General features: G+C 40.2%; 1 protein-coding gene across 2 annotated transcripts in view; it reads left to right on the top strand.

Moving 5' to 3' along the window:
- The first annotated feature begins 3,229 nt into the window (after window positions 1–3,229).
- The window catches only part of SPIC (Spi-C transcription factor), a 30,994-nt gene continuing 15,704 nt past the window's right edge, over window positions 3,230–18,519 (top strand). Inside the window, exons 1-4 of one of the 2 annotated variants that reach the window (XM_030214884.1) lie at window positions 3,230–3,272; window positions 10,796–10,832; window positions 11,674–11,697; window positions 15,545–15,635. In XM_030214884.1, the coding sequence (XP_030070744.1) occupies window positions 11,692–11,697; window positions 15,545–15,635 (97 nt within the window). In that variant the 5' untranslated portion in view covers window positions 3,230–3,272; window positions 10,796–10,832; window positions 11,674–11,691. Of the gene's footprint in view, window positions 3,273–10,795; window positions 10,876–11,673; window positions 11,698–15,544; window positions 15,636–18,519 lie in introns of both variants that reach the window. The other variant, XM_030214883.1, reaches the window with a different exon arrangement.

The raw sequence follows: 18,519 nt of genomic DNA, 5'->3' as shown, positions 1-18,519 counted from the left end.
TTTAGACCTTAAACCACATTCGTGGAACTGGTTATTTCCTATGTATGTGTTTAGTCAAACAAGTCATCATTGGTCTAAAAACCTCCTTTCCACCATTGTTGAATAAACCAAAAATATATATTTTTAATTGACAATAACTTTCATTCAACAACTGTATATAGTAAAATGTTACTTAGCTTCTAAATGGCTTGAAATGATCATCAGCTGCTTTTTTGTGTATAAACGCTGTGAATTCCGGGGTAGAGGACCCTACAGGGACCCGTTTCGCTATGGCTTCATCCAGAGACCTCACCTCTTGCTATGACGATCTGAAATTCAAATATATACTTCCATATGAGAAGAAAAACAAAAGAAAAGAGAAAAAAAGGAATTGTTAAAAAGGGAAAACACACCCGCTAGGCATGTTGACGTAACGCATATCAGATGTGAATAAATCAAGAGAAATGCGTGATGACATCACCTCTAATTGTCCATTGATGTTTAAAACACCAAACAATGAAACATGCAGAGAAGTGCAATTGTTCATAGAAATGCAGTCCATATAATGGAGGCGGTATATGCAAATGAAGTTCTTGCATATTCATTGTGGATATCCTGAAAACCTCACTTGCAAGAAGTACTCCAAGACTGGACTTGGGAAACACTGCCTTACACAATAGAGCACAGCCAGATGCACACGCAAATTTTAATGAGTGCCAATTAACTTCAATAATTGGTTGTTAGCATCCAGTTATTGATAGTTAAGGGCTCACTACTCAATTAATTTGTACGCATCTTGGACACTTAAATCTGGTCGCCATATATAGAATCTGGGGGGTTGTTTTACTCTTCGGTCTCATTGGTCAGAAGCATAGCCAGGTTGAGGCATCGGGGGGGGGGGGGGGGAGCAGAGAGCAGACTGCCGCTGGCGCCTATTTTTCACACAATAGATCGACTGAAAAATAGGAGCTGTCGCTGTCGGAAGTCATTTGGAGGGGCGGTCGCTCCCCTGTATGCTTATTTTCGAAAGAGAAGGGCGCCCATTTCTCGACACAAATCGGGAGATGGGCATCCTTCTCCCAGGGTTGCCCAAATCGGCATAATCGAAAGCCAATTTTGGGCGTCCCCAACTGCTTTCCGTCACGGGGGCGTCCAAAGTTCACGGGGGCGTGTTGGAAGCATAACAAAGGCGGGACTTTGGAGTGCTTAACACATGGGCATCCTCGGACGATAATGGAAAAAAGAAGGGCGTCCCTGACGAGCACTTGGGCGACTTTACTTGGTCCTTTTTTTTTACGACCAAGTCACAAAAATGTGCTCTAAATGATCAGATGACCACCGGAGGGAATCGGGGATGATCTCCCCTTACTCCCCCAGTGGTCATTAACCCCCTCCCACCCCTTTAAATATTTTTCCAACCTCTATGCCAGCCTCAAATATCATACCCAGCTCCAAGACAGCAGTATGCAGGTCCCTGGAGCAGTTTTAGTGGGTGCAGTGCACTTCAGGCAGGCGGACCCAGGCCCATCCATCCCCTACCTGTTATACTTGTGGTGGTAAATGTGAGCCCTCTAAAACCCACCACAAACCCACTGTACCCACAGCTAGGTGCCCCCTTTCATCTCTAAGGGCTATGGTAGTGGTGTACAGTTGTGGGGAGTGGGTTTTGGGGGGATTTGGGGGGCTCAGCACACAAGGTAAGGGAGCTATGTGCCTGGGAGGTTTTTCTGAAGTCCACTGCAGTGCCCCCTAGGGTGCCTAGTTGGTGTCCTGGCATGTCAGGGGGACCAGTGCACTATGAATGCTGGCTCCTCCCACGACCAAATGGCTAGGATTTGGTCATTTCTGAGATGGGCGTCCTCGGTTTCCATTATCACTGAAAATCGGGGACGACCATCTCTAGGGACGGCCATCTCTAAGGCCGACCTAAATGTTGAGATTTGGGCGTCCCCGACTGTATTATCGAAATGAAAGATGGCCGCCCATCTTGTTTTGATAATACGGGTTTCCCCGCCCCTTTGCAGGGACGTCCTGCGAGGACGTCTTCTGGAAATCTTAGGCGCCCTGTTCGATTATGCCCCTTCTGGTGACCCACCTAGGTATACCTCTGCCTGTGGTAAATCAACACATGTTAGCAGCACATATCAGTAACTGCAACCCTTAGAGGATAATTTTGAAAGATATTTCAATGTGTAATTATGCACAGAAATCATCTGTTACAAAATTGTCCACTCAGGGGCCCTTTTACTAAGCTGGGTAAAGGGCTACGTGTGCCCAATGCGCGGGAAAATGGAGTTTCCGCCTGACTACTGCATGGCTCATGCTGTAATTTCACTTTTGGTGCACATCCGATACGTGCATCTGAAAAATAATTTATATTTTTGGACGAGTGTATTGGACGTGCGCCAAGCGGCATTTGGAAGAATGTAGGTCATTACTGCCCCGTTACCGCGTGAGTCTTTACCACTAGGTCAATGGCTGGTGGTAAGGACTCAGACCCAAAATGGACGTGTGACAATTTTCTTTTTGGCTGCACATTGATTTTCGGCAAAAAGTAAAAAGAAGGCATTTTTTACTGGTGCACTGAAAAATGATTCTGCTCGCGCCCAAAACATATATCCACACTACCACAGGCCATTTTTCAGTACGCCTTTGTAAAAGGGCTCCTCAGTGTATGGGTAAATTTATATGCCTACAGCCTGCACACCAATTTCACCCCTGGTTTAAAAGGCATTTCCAAGGGCAGGGATAGAGATGTTTGCGCTTATGCTCATACTTTGGAAAATTTGACTGTATGTGATTATTATAGCTCAGAAACATTTTACTCCCCAAATAGTGTAAATATAAGTGCATGGGATCATTTTCAAAGTAAATATACAGGCATACTTTTACTTTGAAAATCTAGCAAAGTATGCTCGTACGTTTTACCGATGTATGGTTATAAATTTGTATTAGCAGCATATTTCCACACTGCGGCAACCTGGAACCTTTTGTCACTGATCCGGAACCTTTTTGAACCTTTTCGTTACCTGTGCTTGAGTGGAAGGTGGAACCCCCTGATGGCCGCAACCTGGTACCCTCATTTTTGGAAAAGTACCACTGTTTCCATTTGTGTCCTGTAGTTTTATTGACTGAATCCAGCATGCAAATCATAATGCTACCACTTGCAAAAATCCCCAGAAGTTAAACTTCCCTAAAACAGCTATTTCATGAGGCAGGACATTGTGGCAGTTCAGTCATTTACATTATTCACAGAGCAGCTTTATTCTCTTGCACTGAAATTTCCTTCCTCGGTAAGTACTAAGAAATGCAGTTTAGTGTTTGTGAAGATATTTTGAAAATTATTTCCCCCCATTACAAATAAAAATTGTATATTAATATATCTATCTACAGGGTGAGGCAAAGAAAAAGGCAACCCCCTAGATTATTTTGCTGTTTTCTCAGCAACCACTTGGAATTTCAACTTAAAATTTTACTGCTTGCTTTATTTACTTATCTATGTTTATATGTGCTGAGTGGAATGAGATTTATCTTTAAATATAGCAAAGTTACAAATTTTTTAGAGTGACCACTCAACGATTTTCATGCATTCAAAAATGTCTGCAATGTAAAACTACCATTATTTGAAAAAGAAACCATGGGATATTAGCTTACTGATAATGACATCACAGTGACATAGACTTTTGTCTGGGAAACAATGTTGGAGGCCTATCTGTGATCTGCAGACAAATTTCAATGCCCAACTTTCGACACCATCCCCCCAGATTCTATATATGGCAACTAAAGTTGTGCTTGCAAATTTGTCAGTGTGGCAAAATTGTGTATGCCACTTAATTGTTTAACAAGTCAATTGGTGCTGATAATTGGCCAACAACAATTATCGGCACTAATTGGCACTAATTAGAATTTACATGCATAACTTTCTAAGTGTATTCTGTAAAGTGGTATGCGTAAATTCTAATTCGTAGATTTCAAAAGGGGGCATGGCCATGGAAGGGGCATGGGTGGGTCATGGACATTTCTAGAAATTATGTGCACTGTTATAGAATACGCCCTATCTACGCCTAAGTTAGGCGCGGATATTTACACCAGATGTTAGTTGGCACAAATGGTCACACCAATAACAATTATTGGTACTAATTGGCACTAATTAGAAATTACATGCATAACTTTCTAAGCGTGTTCTGTAAACTGGTGTGTGTAAATTCTAATGGGCAGATCTCAAAAGGGGACATGACCATGAGAGGGGCATGGGTGGGTCATAGACATTTCTAGAAATTGCAGGCACTGTTATAGAATGCGCCCAATCTGCGCCTAAGTTAGGCATGTCGATTTACACCAGATTTTAGTTGGCGCAAATGGTCACTCCAATAACAATTGTTGGCACTAATTGGCACTAATTAGAATTTATATGCGTAACTTTCTAAGCGTATTCTGTAAAGTGATGTGTGTAAATTCTAATGGGTGGCTCTCAAAAGGGGGTGTGGCCATGAGAGGGGCATGGGTGGGTCATGGACATTTCTAGAAATTACAGGCATTGTGTTTACAGAATACGCCCAATCTGTGCATAAGTTAGGTGCGGGTATTTACACCAGGTTTCAGTTGGCGTAAACGGTCACACCTAAATTTAGTCGTGGGTCTGAGTGCTATGTGTATTCTATAAACTGCGCATATTCTACTTTATAAAATAGCATTAAGCATGTTTTCTGCACCGTATATAGAATTTGGTCCCATATATAGGATCCGTGAAACTGCTAGGAGTTGTGGATGTGGAAGGGGCATGGGTCATGCCTAAAGCAAAGCACATAAATGTGGACTTAGGTTAGTATTCTATAACAGTAATTGTGCGTGTAATTGCCGTTAATAGAATTTGCACTTAACACACATACTTTTAGTTGCCTGACTTTAAGCAACCTATAAAGAATTACCCCATGGGACTAGATTCTATAAAAATTGACACTGAAAAATTTAAGCACTGAGCGCTATTCTAAAAATGATCCACGCCCTTTATAGAATAGCAGCTAAGAGCATAAATGGCGCCTAATTTAAGGCACTGGCAATTTTGCCCCATTGGGGGTCTATTCTGTAACAATGCAAATACATTCTGGAAATGTCCCTGAAATGCCCCTGGCCATGCCCCCTTGGAATTTACGTGGTACAGGATTCACACACGGATCATTATAGAATATAATCCATGTGTAAATCCCAATTAAAGCCAATTAACGCTAATAATTGATCATTAGCTGCTTTTAACTCCTAACCCTTATTCACTTGTTCAGAACCCTTATTTTATCATCCTCACTTTAATATTCCCTTATCTCTTGTTTGTCCTGTTTGTCTGTCCTAATTAGATTGTAAGCTCTGTCGAGCAGGGACTGTCTCTTCATGTTCAAGTGTACAGCACTGCGTACGTCTAGTAGCGCTGTAGAAATGATAAGTAGTAGTAGTAGTAATTATTGGTGCTTATTGGCTGATTAATCAATTCCATTGCATGCGCGACTTTAGTCACCATATATAAAATCCGGGAGATGGTGTGCAAACACATATTTACTCATGCTTTAGATGAGATGTCAGTGTGTGAACTGGAATTTGTGAAAAATGAAGATAATTTTATAAAGGATGTGCTAAACGTTTTCTGCCAATTAAGCATGTAAATGTTTAGAATAATGGCATATACAGTGGTGTGCTGGTAAATTTTTAACAACAGGCTCTCTCCCCGGTCCACCTCTGTGTCCACCCCCCCCCCCCCCAAATTGCAGAGCTGGCTATACCCAGGAAGAGAGCCTGGGGGGGGGGGGGGGAGCAATGCATTATTCTCGTCGGGAAAAAACAACATTTTAAAAAATGTTCCCAGGTTCCAATCTAATTCATGTTTAAGGTGAAATAAAAGGTTTTAAAACAGGGCAGCGGCAGGAAGGAAAGGAGGGCTATTGGGGAGCTGAGGGCGGGCAGGTGAGCTAGCGGTGGGAGTCTGTGACCCTGCAGCTCGGGGGGGGGAGGGGAGAAGGAGAGGCAAGCCGGTTCGCACTCCCAGATCAACCAGCTTGCAAGATGCCAAAAAATTTAACAACCGGTTCTTGTAAGCCGGTGCGAGCCAGCTCCAGCACACCACCGCATATACATAAATACGTAAATACCAAAAAATCTTCTTAAGTGCTATTCTGTAAATGTCTAGTTGGATCTAGCTCATACCTTTTTTGGTAGTAGCTCAAGGTAAGTTGCATTCAGGCATAGCCAGATCTCAATTTCTGGGAGGGCTTAGGTATAGACTGGGTGGGCACGGTCCACATATTTCTCAGCCTCTGCCCCCGAAGTGGTACAAATAAAATAACTTGGCTGGCGGGGATCTCCAAACCCTGCCAGCTCAAGAGCTCTCTCCAGAGCCCCCTCAGCTGTCTCAACCCCAGGGCAGTCAGGAATGTGTTTCCAGCCACTGGGCATGCTCAGTTCAATGGTAGCGGTAGGGGCTACTTTTCCTGCGTGTCAGGGCCCTTTTTGCCGCAGATTAGCAAAAGGAACCCTAAGTGCTTAATGCCCTTTAGTAGAAGGGCTTCTAACGGAGCAATTCTACAACTGGTGCCTGTGTTTTGTAGAATTCGGGGGTTAATGTACAATTTAATTTAATTTTGTTCTGTTTCTATTGAAAAAGACACAAAATAGCAAAGGTCATGATTCTTGTGTCATTGTCAAACAAGGCAGTCGTATTGTGCCCGATTCTATATATGGTTCCTAAAATTAACACGTGGTAGGCAATTACGCCTAAGCGTATTCTAAATACTGCATGTAAATCTACACACGGTATTTAGAATATGCTTAGGCATACTTTATGTGACTGAATCTATGCGCATCCATTTACGTCAAAGCTTGTAATGGACACTTCCTAATCTTTCCTCTCCTTGATCCCCATTGTAACTGAAACACATGTTCCTTAATCAACCACAATACCACCTGTATTTGTTTCATTACCGGACTTGGCGAACGCCTCTCCGGTACTATGTAAGCCACATTGAGCCTGCAAATAGGTGAGAAAATGTGGGATACAAATGTAACAAAGTATGCAAAAAGAAAAACAAAGGGAAACTCCACTCAAAAATCACCTCTAAGGTAAAACAAAATAAGCGAGTACAAATTCTGGCTGTGTTAAACACCACTCAAAATACAATATAAAAGAAAAGAAAAGAAAACAGGGGGGAAAGACCTCATAACTTGCTGCTACAAGTCTACAGCAATCCGACCATCACGGTCATATATATGCAATTCATAATCATTGGTCAAAAAAACCCCGACCAACCAAAAAGGTTGTGAGAATTACTCTAATCTTTTCTTAATTTTGTCGCAAAACGTTTTTTGTCAATTTTATCAATAAATTGCGACAATGCAAAAAAATGCAAAATCAGTAACTATAACATTGTTACCACTGCTAGATAGTCAAGAGAAAATAATAGTCAGACTTGAGCCTAGCAAGTTAAATCAAGTCTGACTATTATTTTCTCTTGACTATCTAGCAGTGGTAACAATGTTATAGTTACTGATTTTGCATTTTTCACGTTGTCGCAATTTTTGCATTGTCGCAATTTTTCAATTGATAAAATTTACAAAAAAAGTTTCACGACAAAATTAAGAAAAACATACAAATGTAACAAATAAATAAAGAATAGATCCCTGCATGTAGATTTATGCTCACTAGCCCATATTTCATAAAAATGCACATAGATTTTGGTATGTCCACAAAACGCCCATTTCCATACCCTTAACCATGCCCCCTTTGGCCTTTGTACATTAGAATTTAAGCGCAATACATTACAGAATACGCTTAGCAATGTACACACATAATTTTAATTTTCGCCAATTAATGCTCGCTATTGCTTGTTAAGAGGTGTGAACAACACTTAACAGCTTGTGAAAACAATTAATCTACACGCGTAGTTATAAAATACGCCTGGATTTACGTGCAAATCGCTCTTACATCTAGGTGTGCTATATAGAATCCAGGGGATTAAGTCCAATTAATTATCTCAAACAGGGGGCCAAATGCAAATAATCCACCCAAAAAATGACCCAGCGTTATAACAAACATACTATATCTCTTACAATCTTTAACCAAACACAATCTGGATTTTTTTTAATATTATTTTTTGGACCAATCAGCAGTGGATATATCTCTGCATAAATTGTTCAAAGGGATATCAATTTCCACATAAATTCTTTATCAGTGCATTTTTTCACCATATCTTTTTTTTAAAATTCTTTATTTAAGCTTTTACCAAACATAATTTTTATGAGTGATAATACACAAAAAAGAAATAATAAAGCATACAATATTCATTATATAGATATTCCTTAGTAACGACCACAATAATCATAGATATGATCCAAGAAAGATTTAGAAAATGCCTTTGCTTAAATAAACATTTCACAAAGTTTAAATCAAATAGGTAGTTTTTCACCATATCTTTGTATATAAAATCTTTAAGGGGCCCTTTTACAATGCAGCGGTAAACCCATGGGCTTACCGTGCACCAATATGGAGCTACCGCTGTCCCAACGCAGACGCTGGCGATAGTTCCAGCCCTAGTGTGCGCCATTTCCTGTGCTAGGGAAAATAAGGCATCATTTTCTAGCGTGGCAGTTACCTGGTGGTAATTGGACAGTGCCATGCGCTACCCAGTTATTGCCGGGTTAGTGCTGGAGCCCTTACCACCACCTCAATGGGTGGCAGTAAGTGCTGCCCCTCACATGGCCATGCGGTAAGAGCAATCTTACCGCATGGCCATGGCTATTTTCAGCCGTTTTTTCCCGCTGTGGTAAAAATGGCCTCCACCGCTAGTGCAGGGCCCTTTTTTTCGAAGCTTAGTGAAAGGACCCCTGAATCTTTTTAGAAAAACAACACTTATTTGTTTGAAATGTAGCATGGTAGGAGAATAGCTGCCGATATAGCTATGTTTCATCACTTGTATCAGGGCATATCATCGCCTCTCAACCAGCTTATACTTCAGTTCATCCACTTCAGATTGTGTTTGATTAACAGTCATGGAGTGGAGGAGTAGCCTAGTGGTTAGTGCAGTTGACTTTGATCCTGGGGAACTGAGTTCAATTCCCACTGCAGCTCCTTGTGACTCTGAGCAAGTCACTTAACCCTCCATTGCCCCACGTACAAAATAAGTACCTAAATATATGTAAACCGCTTTGAATGTAGTTGCAAAAATCTCAGAAAGGCAGTATATCAAGTCCCATTTCCCCTTCCCCATTTCCCTTATTGCATCACAGTATCAGAAGTGAGCCAAGTATTGGGCAATCAAGCCATTGTGACATCACTGATGAGGTTGGCTCTTATTGGTGGAATGAGTGGAGGAGTAGCCTAGTGGTTAGTGCAGTTGACTTTGATGCTGGGGAACTGAGTTCAATTCCCACTGCAGCTACTTGTGACTCTGAGCAAGTCACTTAAACCTCCATTGCTCCTGGTACAAAATAAGTACCTGAATATATGTAAATCTCCACTCTCATCTCTCCCTACATTCCTCCCTGGGAACTCCGTTCACTGGGTAAATCTCTCTTATCTGCACCTTTCTCCTCCACCGCTAAGTCCAGACTCCATTCCTTTTATCTTGCTGAACCATATGCCTGGAATAGACTTCCTGAGCCGGTACGTCAAGCTCCATCTCTGGCCGTCTTCAAATCTAAGCTAAAAGCCCACCTTTTTGATGCTGCTTTTAACTCCTAACCCTTATTCACTTTGTTCAGAACCCTTATTTTATCATCCTCATCTTAATATTCCCTTATCTCTTGTTTGTCCTGTTTGTCTGTCCTAATTAGATTGTAAGCTCTGTCGAGCAGGGACTGCCTCTTCATGTTCAAGTGTACAGCGCTGCGTACATCTAGTAGCGCTATAGAAATGATAAGTAGTAGTAGTAATAAATCACTTTGAATGTAGTTGCAAAAACCTCAGAAAGGCCATATATGAAGTCCCATTTCCCTTTCCCTTAAAAAAGTTTGTTATAGCACTGGGACATTTTTTGTGTGGATTATTCTCAAACAAAAGCACATCTCTAATAATAATGTTGAAGAAGATGACGCATGATGGAGCCAAGCTCATGAGCTCAGACTCATGCCCTCTCCTAACGAGCTGTCCCAAAAAAGTTATAAGTCCAGCTCTTATAGGTATAATTATACATTAAATGGAAAAATCAGAGTTTTAGAAAGAGTTTCTTTCAGTGATTCCATAGTAATAATTTTCACTGGCCATGAGCATCCCAAGCAAGCTGATTATTTCCTAACCTACAGTAAGTAGTCCAAAGCCACAAACAAGTCTAGCTTTCAAGGTATCAGAGTTGAATAGTTATGAAATATATTTGATTGAAATGTCTCTAAACTGCAGCTTGTTTACTTCTTTTGGTTACCCTGCACACCAGACCTGTTTACGGTTCTTGAAGAGTAGAGCTTGCCATCTACATTATGCCCTATATTCTAAATCTTTCTAATTCTAGTGTGTTAAAGGCCCTGCAAATATTATGTCATTAAGTTGTTAGGGATGTTTACAATGAACAGGTGTAGGATTTTCTTTAAAGACTTTGAATAGCTGGATATGGATTCTGAATGGATATTTGTTGCTCCAAATGCATTTGCCAAGTTAAATGTTGACGGAGAATATAATTTTTATGTACTGTATGTGTACTGTATATACTCAAGCAGTTGGGTTGCAAATTTGACTTTAACTCTCAATGTTTTTAGAACAAACTCATTTGCTTAAAGGGCTGTCAGTTACTACAAGGGTTAAGTGCCCAGTGGCATTGGAATAAAAATGAATTGTACGTTTCAGTGACGTATGAAAATGAGAAGAACTTAAATACCTGCTGGTGAGTCATTATGATACTTCCTTACAGAAACTGGATATTGAAGGTAAAGAGGGTTTAAGATGGGTAGTAATAATTGATCATGTTAATTCTTTTATTCAAAATGACAATTTTATTTATTTATTTATTGCATTTGTATCCCACATTTTCCCACCTTTTTGCGGGTTCAGTGTGGCTTACAATATGATTTGAATGTTGGAAATACAATTTGTTACAGATAGTTAGAGATTAGATTATGCAGGGTTAAGCGAAGCAGTTGAGGTGTCGTTAGGGATGTACTAATGGGACATAGGAATTGCAACTTTGGAAGGAAGCAATGGTAGTTTAGGGGCGATAAAAAGACGTGATATCATGATAGATATGTTAAATGCACTTGAATATATAAATTTTGACCATTAAGTCACATTGATAATTTTATAATTTTATAAACATTTTACTAGAAACGTGTTATTGCAAATTGTATTTGAATGCATCGTACAAATGGACCATCTCTGGGGGAAATGTGACTAAAATCTCAAATCCAAAATGTTGAAAGTGGTTGATTTTTTTCATGTCATGGGTCCATAAGCAATCTGAAAGAGTTACATGTTTGAACTTCTGTAGCTTTATTTTTTCACATAAAAGGATGGGTTTTGGATTGTTGTATTACAAATCATTTGCTCTAACAGAATTCATTAAGACCTCATATTTTGTTTCTGGTGACTTTAGTCACCTTTTTGTAGAGCTGATCACAAATGTCTATCAAAGTAAGCATTGTGGATTTCCATTTTTTATTTGTATTTTATAAGCGGTGCTACAAGTATTTGTCTTCCTTCTGTATTTTAAACTTGTGATTATTTTGCAGGTTTATTTTAACATACAAATGATGGTAAGTTCACATTATATATATCTGTAATTTTTTTGTTATTTAGCTTCTATGATGCTTGGTTGTTGGCAATGCCCTGTAGAAGGTGTATTATCTCTTTGAATGGCACAGTTATGCCATAGCAATGACCATTTTGATTCTTTGGTATGGATGATGGAACTCACATATATTTATACATGCAATTGAATTATTGCTTTTCAGTAATTACATTGTATTAGATTTCTACGGGATTTGAACATTAGAGTACAAAATGGCTGACTATTTGATTTTAGCCAGTGGTGAAAGCAGCCAAGGCTAATTGAAAGAATAGTGGGGAAAATTGAACCTAGTGGATCCCAATCAGTGAAATTATGAATCATTCTGGGCAAAGGGTAGCAAAGAGTTGAATATCCCCTGATTCAGCCAGCGCATGCCAAATATCTCTAGTGGAGCTGATGTTTTAGGATTAGGTTATTTTTGTTGTTTTAATGGTTTCATTTGGTTATATTGCTGGTTGTTAATTCAGTTATATATTGATGGGGGTAATTTTACATACAGAAAAAGCACAGAGCAGATACAAACGTGTGCATCAGCATTTGCACGTCACTGAGACTGGTCCTGGGTGTTTCTATTATAAAGACATATATAGACCACTATGATATGTTGCCTTTATAAAATAAGCTTCCAATAGGCACCATTTTGGACTTTATTTATAGGTGTCCTTTATTAAATTTATGCCATAAAGTATATTACTATTTTTGAGTATTTTATTATTAGTTTTATTTTTTAGGTTTTTCATTATATGCTTTATTTTTATTTACTGTTCCTCATTGGTGAGTTAAAATTGAGCCAAGTAAATAAAAATACATTTGCATGAATCAGTAGAGTTATAGAACAGAATTTGTCACAGGACATTTTTTTAAAATTTTCTGTTTTAGAGAGAGAGGTCATTATTCTCTCTAACCTTTTAACTCTTTGGACTACTGAGATTCAATTTTTTAAATGAAAAGCCCAAGATGTTTTTAATCCCAGGGCCTGTGACTCACGAGGCAGAGGATATATTAGTGCAGTATGGGGTAATTTTACAGCAAACGCATTAACTCATGCTGTATTGGGTTATCTTCTGCCCATTGGATATCCTTCTAATCTACACAAAGAGCTGGAGCAAACATTTGAAATGAAAATGCTAGTTTATGTCAAGAAAGAAATAATTTAAAACACTCCTAGGGATTAACAACCTTGGGCAAAATAATCACACTTCAGGGCTGCATTCATATTTTTAGAAACAAGAACTTTACCTGTGGTGGTTTAGCGTATGAGTAGTGAGGAAGCCAGGTCAGTAACGGGTAACTTTTATTATTGTGTGTACAAAGCAATGATCTCTCTGCATAAGTTGGAGTTGAGTATACATCATCAGATATCGGCTATCTTTCTCAGTATGTCTGATCACCCCTACTCTTCTCACCCGGCCTCCCTCTTAGCCATCTTTCTCCTCTTCAATCAGTCCAAAACTCTGCTGCGCGACTCATTTTCCGCCAAAGTCGCTATGCTCACATTAGCCCTCTCCTTAAGTCACTTCACTGGCTCCCTATCCGTTTCCGCATTCAATTCAAACTTCTCTTATTGACCTATAAGTGCATTCACTCTGTTGCTCCCCAGTACCTCTCCACTCTTGTCTCTCCCTACGACCCCCCTCGGGTACTCCGTTCTGTTGATAAATCTCTCTTATCTGTCCCCTTCTCCTCTACTGCTAATTCCAGACTCCGTTCCTTTTAACTTGCTGCACCTCACACCTGGAATAGACTTCCCGAGCCTGCGCATCTAGCCCCCTCTTTGGCCGTTTTCAAGTCCAAACTAAAAGCCCACCTCTTTACCACTGCTTTTGACTCCTAACCCTCACTTGCCCTGTCCTTTTATCCTCACCTCCTTATTCCCTTACCCTTAATTGTTCTGTCTGTCTGCTTGTCTTATCTAGATTGTAAGCTCTTTGAGCAGGGACTGTTTTGTGTGTATGGCGTACAGCGCTGCGTATGCCTTGTAGCGCTATAGAAATGATAAGTAATAGTAGTAGTACTACTGTCTTCACAGATAGCCTTATGAAGTCTCTTTCTTGGTACATCAGACAACAGTTTTCTAAAATGAAGAATTTGTTTGCACTTCACATGTATGACGTGGGTTAGAAAATCATTTTCCGTTTAAAAGCTTTTCTTTTTTAAATTCATTCATGAACACTTATGAAGGCTAAAATTGGCACCATATTTATACATTCCATTTCAGCATCTACTATTTGACTGAAGAAGCATTTATAATTGTAATATAAAAGATACAAACAGGTATCATTGATGCCAACGTTGCTCATGAAACCATTCCCTGGTTGAGACCAAACAGAAGGTATACTTCTGTGTCTTTTGCTGCTAGATCAATAGTTTACTATTATTCTGGTTATCTCGCCACACCTTATGCCTGGAATAGGCTTCCTGAGCCATTACGTCTAGCTCCATCCCTGGCTGCCTTCAAATCCGGGCTAAAGGCCCACCTGTTTGATGCTGCTTTCGACTCCTGACTTGTAACTTTTATCTTATCCTTATGTGTCCTTCTGTCTGTCCGTCCCTTATCCTTTTTGGTCCTGTCTGTTTGTCCTGATTTAGATTGTAAGCTCTTTTAAGCAGGGACTGCCTTCTTCATGTTCAATTGTAAAGTGCTGCGTACGACTGGTAGCGCTATAGAAGTGATTTGTAGTAGTAGTAATTATTATAAAGCTTTACTAATTATGCCCAGTCATTTTGCTTTGTCCTTCCTAACAGAACTGAGTCATATAAGATATTGAGAATTAAATTAAAGAATGGTAATGGTAATGGTGCCCTATGCTTTTCCCGTATCCCATCCCCCCTCCCGCCTCCTCTACCCCTCCTCCAATGCTCACCTACCCCTTGCTCATACCTTTCCTACTCCCTTCACCCTTGTCCATCTCTACTTACATATCTCTTTTATTATTCTGCTTTAGTTAACCTATTTTCTCTTTATCAGTTCTCTGTAATCCATATTATTATGTAAGCCGCATTGAACCTGCCTTGAGTGGGAAAGCGCGGGGTACAAATGTAATAATAAATAAATAAATAAATAAATAAATAAACAGAGCTTGGATTGCTCTAACTATGGGGTATCGGCTGTATACACAGATACAGTCACATTGCCATTTATGGCTGAAGAAGATATTTTTAGCTCTATTTTCAATAAATACTAATTATTTTTTTTGCCTTTCTTTGAATCATCACTGTAGAAATTTACTTATTGTAAACTATAAGTTGCTTGAACTTAATCCATTGAGTTAACTCTGCAGAACTGAGGGGCTGTTTTACAAAGGTGTGCTGAAAAGTGGCCTGCGATAGTGTAGACGCGTGTTTTGGGCGAGGGCAGAATCATTTTTCAGCACACCTGTACAAAATGTCTTTTTAAAGTTTTTGCCGAAAATGGACATGCGGCAAAATGAAAATTGCCAGGTGTCCATATTGGGTCTGAGACCTAACCACCAGCCATTGACCTAGTGATAAAGTCTCACGCAGTAACAGGGCGGTAATTACCTACGCAGGCTAAATGCCACTTGGCGCGCGTCCGATACGCTCAGCAGAAAATAAAAATTATTTTTCAGCCGTGCATATTGGACGCATGCCAAAAATGAAATTACTGCAAGAGCCACGTGGTAGCCATGCGGTAACTCCATTTTGGCGCATGTTGGGTGCGCGTAGACGCTTACGCAGCTTAGTAAAAGGGCCCATGATTCCCTGTGGAGACGTTAGGCATTAAGCACACTGGCTCGAAGTTGAAAGAAACACAAGTGAAATTGAAGCTAAACTTTATTGTTCTCTTACAGGGTTGCAATGAACAAGACATACTGGGTCAAGCTTTTCAAGACGCCTTTGAGGTGTTACAGGAACACTCAAGTATGCATCAGTATATGCCAGGTAAAAATGATCATTAATCAATTATTTATATATTATATTTGGCTTTTATTCAGTTGACATCAGAATACTGATGCTCCCTGGGTAGTAGGAGGTTTTAACCTTGAAATATATAGCGCTAATATTGAGAATTCATTGTTGTTAAGAAAACTGAAATCATCTTCTCTTAGCTCTGAAAATAGAATATGTGTGTGTGTATGTGGGGGGAGGGGGTGGATTGTACAGGTGGCCCTGTTTTCTTCCCTTACATCTTCCAATGCAAAAAAATAATTATTGTTCAAAACAAATAAAAAAAGTAATTATGGCACAAAAGAAGTTTCCAAAGAGTCATAACAATTCATTACCCTCTTTCTTTCTTTATTTATTTGTTGCATTTGTATCCCACATTTTCCTATTTGCAGGCTCAATGTGGCTTACATAGCACCGTGCTGGCGATTGCCAGTTCCGTTATGACAAATACATAGTGATATCATGGTAGAGTTCATGTGTGACAGACACATTATGGAATCGAAAAGGAAGTAGAGTTATATTATGCCCACTTCGAGTATTAGATTCGTTGTGTTGCAGGGTTTGGGCATTTAAGTTGGATCATTAGGATATGCCTTTTTGAACAGGTAAGTTTTTAGTGATTTCCGGAAGTATGATAGGTCTTGCGTTGTTTTCACGGCGTTTTTTTTTTGTTACATTTGTACCCTGCGCTATCCCACTCATGGCAGGCTCAATGCGGCTTACATGGGGCAATGAAGGGTTAAGTGACTTGCCCAGAGTCACAAGGAGCTGCCTGTGCCGGGAATCGAACTCAGTTTGGTAGTGCGTTCCATAATTGCGTGCTTATATAGGAGAAGCTGGATGCATAGGTTGATTTGTATTTGAGTCCTTTGCAACTTGGGTGGTGGAGATTTGGGAATGTGCCTGTTGATCTTGTTGTGTTTCTGGTCAATGAGGTATGTCATGTATCCTGGGGCCTCGCCGTAGATAATTTTATGAACCAAAGTGCAGATTTTGAACGCAATACGTTCTTTGATTGGGAGCCAATGCAGTTTTTCTCGTAGGGGTTTGGCGCTTTCGAATCTCGTTTTTCCAAATATAAGCCTGGCTGCGGTGTTCTGAGCTGTTTGGAGTTTCTTTATGATTAGTTCTTTGCATCCCGCGTAGATTCCATTACAGTAGTCTAGGTGGCTTAGTACCATTGATTGTAGGGGATAATTTTTTAACAGGGCACCTATAAATTATATAGGGGGTCTTTTACAAAGCGGCAGTAAGCCTAACGTGGGCTTACCGCTCGCTAAAACAGAAGTACCGCCAGTCTTGTTAGGTAAAGTCATTTCTGGTGCTAGAAAAATATTGTCATTTTTGTAGCGCTGGTGTGTACCTGATGGAAATTGGGCAGTGCCACGCACTGCCTGTTTACTGCTGGGTTAGCATGGGAGACCTTGCCACTGCTTTAATGAGTGCCAGTAAGTGCTCTCCCCAAAATGGGCATGCAACAAGTGCTTCACTTGCCGCATGGCCATTTCTTAAAAAAAAAAAGAAAAACCTGCTTTTTACCCACCGCGGTAAAAGGGGGCCTCGGTGCCTGCCAAAAACTTGCGCTAAGGCTAGTGCAGGCCCCCTTTTGCTGCATCTTTATAAATGGACCCCATAATTTTTAAACATCTATTTATTTACCACTTTTTTTTAACAATTTTCGGTGCACAGGAGAAGGCTCTTTGTCAGAGCCAGCGTTTTTCGCACTACAGCGGATATTTTGTGAGATGCTTTATTTTATTAAGACCCCTGAGGCAGGCGTCCTTTTGGCGCCGAAACACGGCCCGTGTCGGGTCGCCTGTTAATAAAGTACTCCTGTTGTCCTAGTCTTGAAGGCCCAGTGTTGCTTTTTTTTCTGGATACTTTGGTCGTATGCTGTTTTGCCCTCTCTGTTTGTATTCCACTTTTTTTGAAGACATTCATCCAAGGCAGTATACAGCAAGAATAACCTAAGAATAACCTGTGTTTAGCGAGACTCTTGTAAAAAGCACTACAACTTGTGAATAGTCCATCCTTAGATGTCCTTTTACAGGGCAGCGGGTAAAAAGCTGTCTTGTAAAAAAAAAAAAAAGGGCCGTGAAGTAAGTGAACCACTTACCGCTTGGCCGTTTTAGTGGGCCGAACTTACCCCCACCCATGGAGGTGGTGGAAAGGGCTCCTGCACTAACCCGGTGATAACCAAGCAGCACCCAGCACTGCACAATTACCACTGGTTAAGTTCCAGTGCTACAAAAATCCCAAATATTTTTGTAGCACTGGAAATGGCACGTTCTGGGGGTGGGAACTACCACCGGGCTACCGTCCGGATTGGCGCATGGCAAGCCCGTTGCCGCACACCATCCCTTTGGTAAAAGGGCCCCTAAACGACCTATAAGTTCTTGTATAATTATGTTCAATGGAAAAGTAAAAAACAAAAAAAAAACACAAATGCAGTGAAAAGTGTCTATATAAATTAAGGGGAAAAAGTCTCATCAAACTGCAGCGTGAACACGTTTGTCAATTGCACACAGTATAAAAAGAAATCATCGACAAAAAAAACCCCCTTTCTTTCTTTTTTTGCAATTAAGTTTGAGTTTTTCCATCCAAAAAGAACAAAAAAATAAAAAAAATAACTTCTTAATCAAACGTTCTTACATATCAACGTATCAAAGTCCTTAAGTATCAAATAGATGAAATTATTGGGACTTATCTTACCCCATGTCCAGTTGCATCTAGAATGGTAGGTTTCAGCTTGTATGGCAATTCAAGTGTGGTCCCAACGGTCCCGTTTCGCACTGCTTCTTCAGGGAACCACACCGCAAAGCTTCAAAGTTTAAAGGCGCTGGGAAATAAAACAAAACATATAACTTACATAGTAACA

Source organism: Microcaecilia unicolor, chromosome 9 (assembly GCF_901765095.1).
Source record: "Microcaecilia unicolor chromosome 9, aMicUni1.1, whole genome shotgun sequence".
Lineage (NCBI taxonomy): Eukaryota > Metazoa > Chordata > Amphibia > Gymnophiona > Siphonopidae > Microcaecilia > Microcaecilia unicolor.
This window is presented reverse-complemented; position numbering and strand designations above follow the sequence as displayed.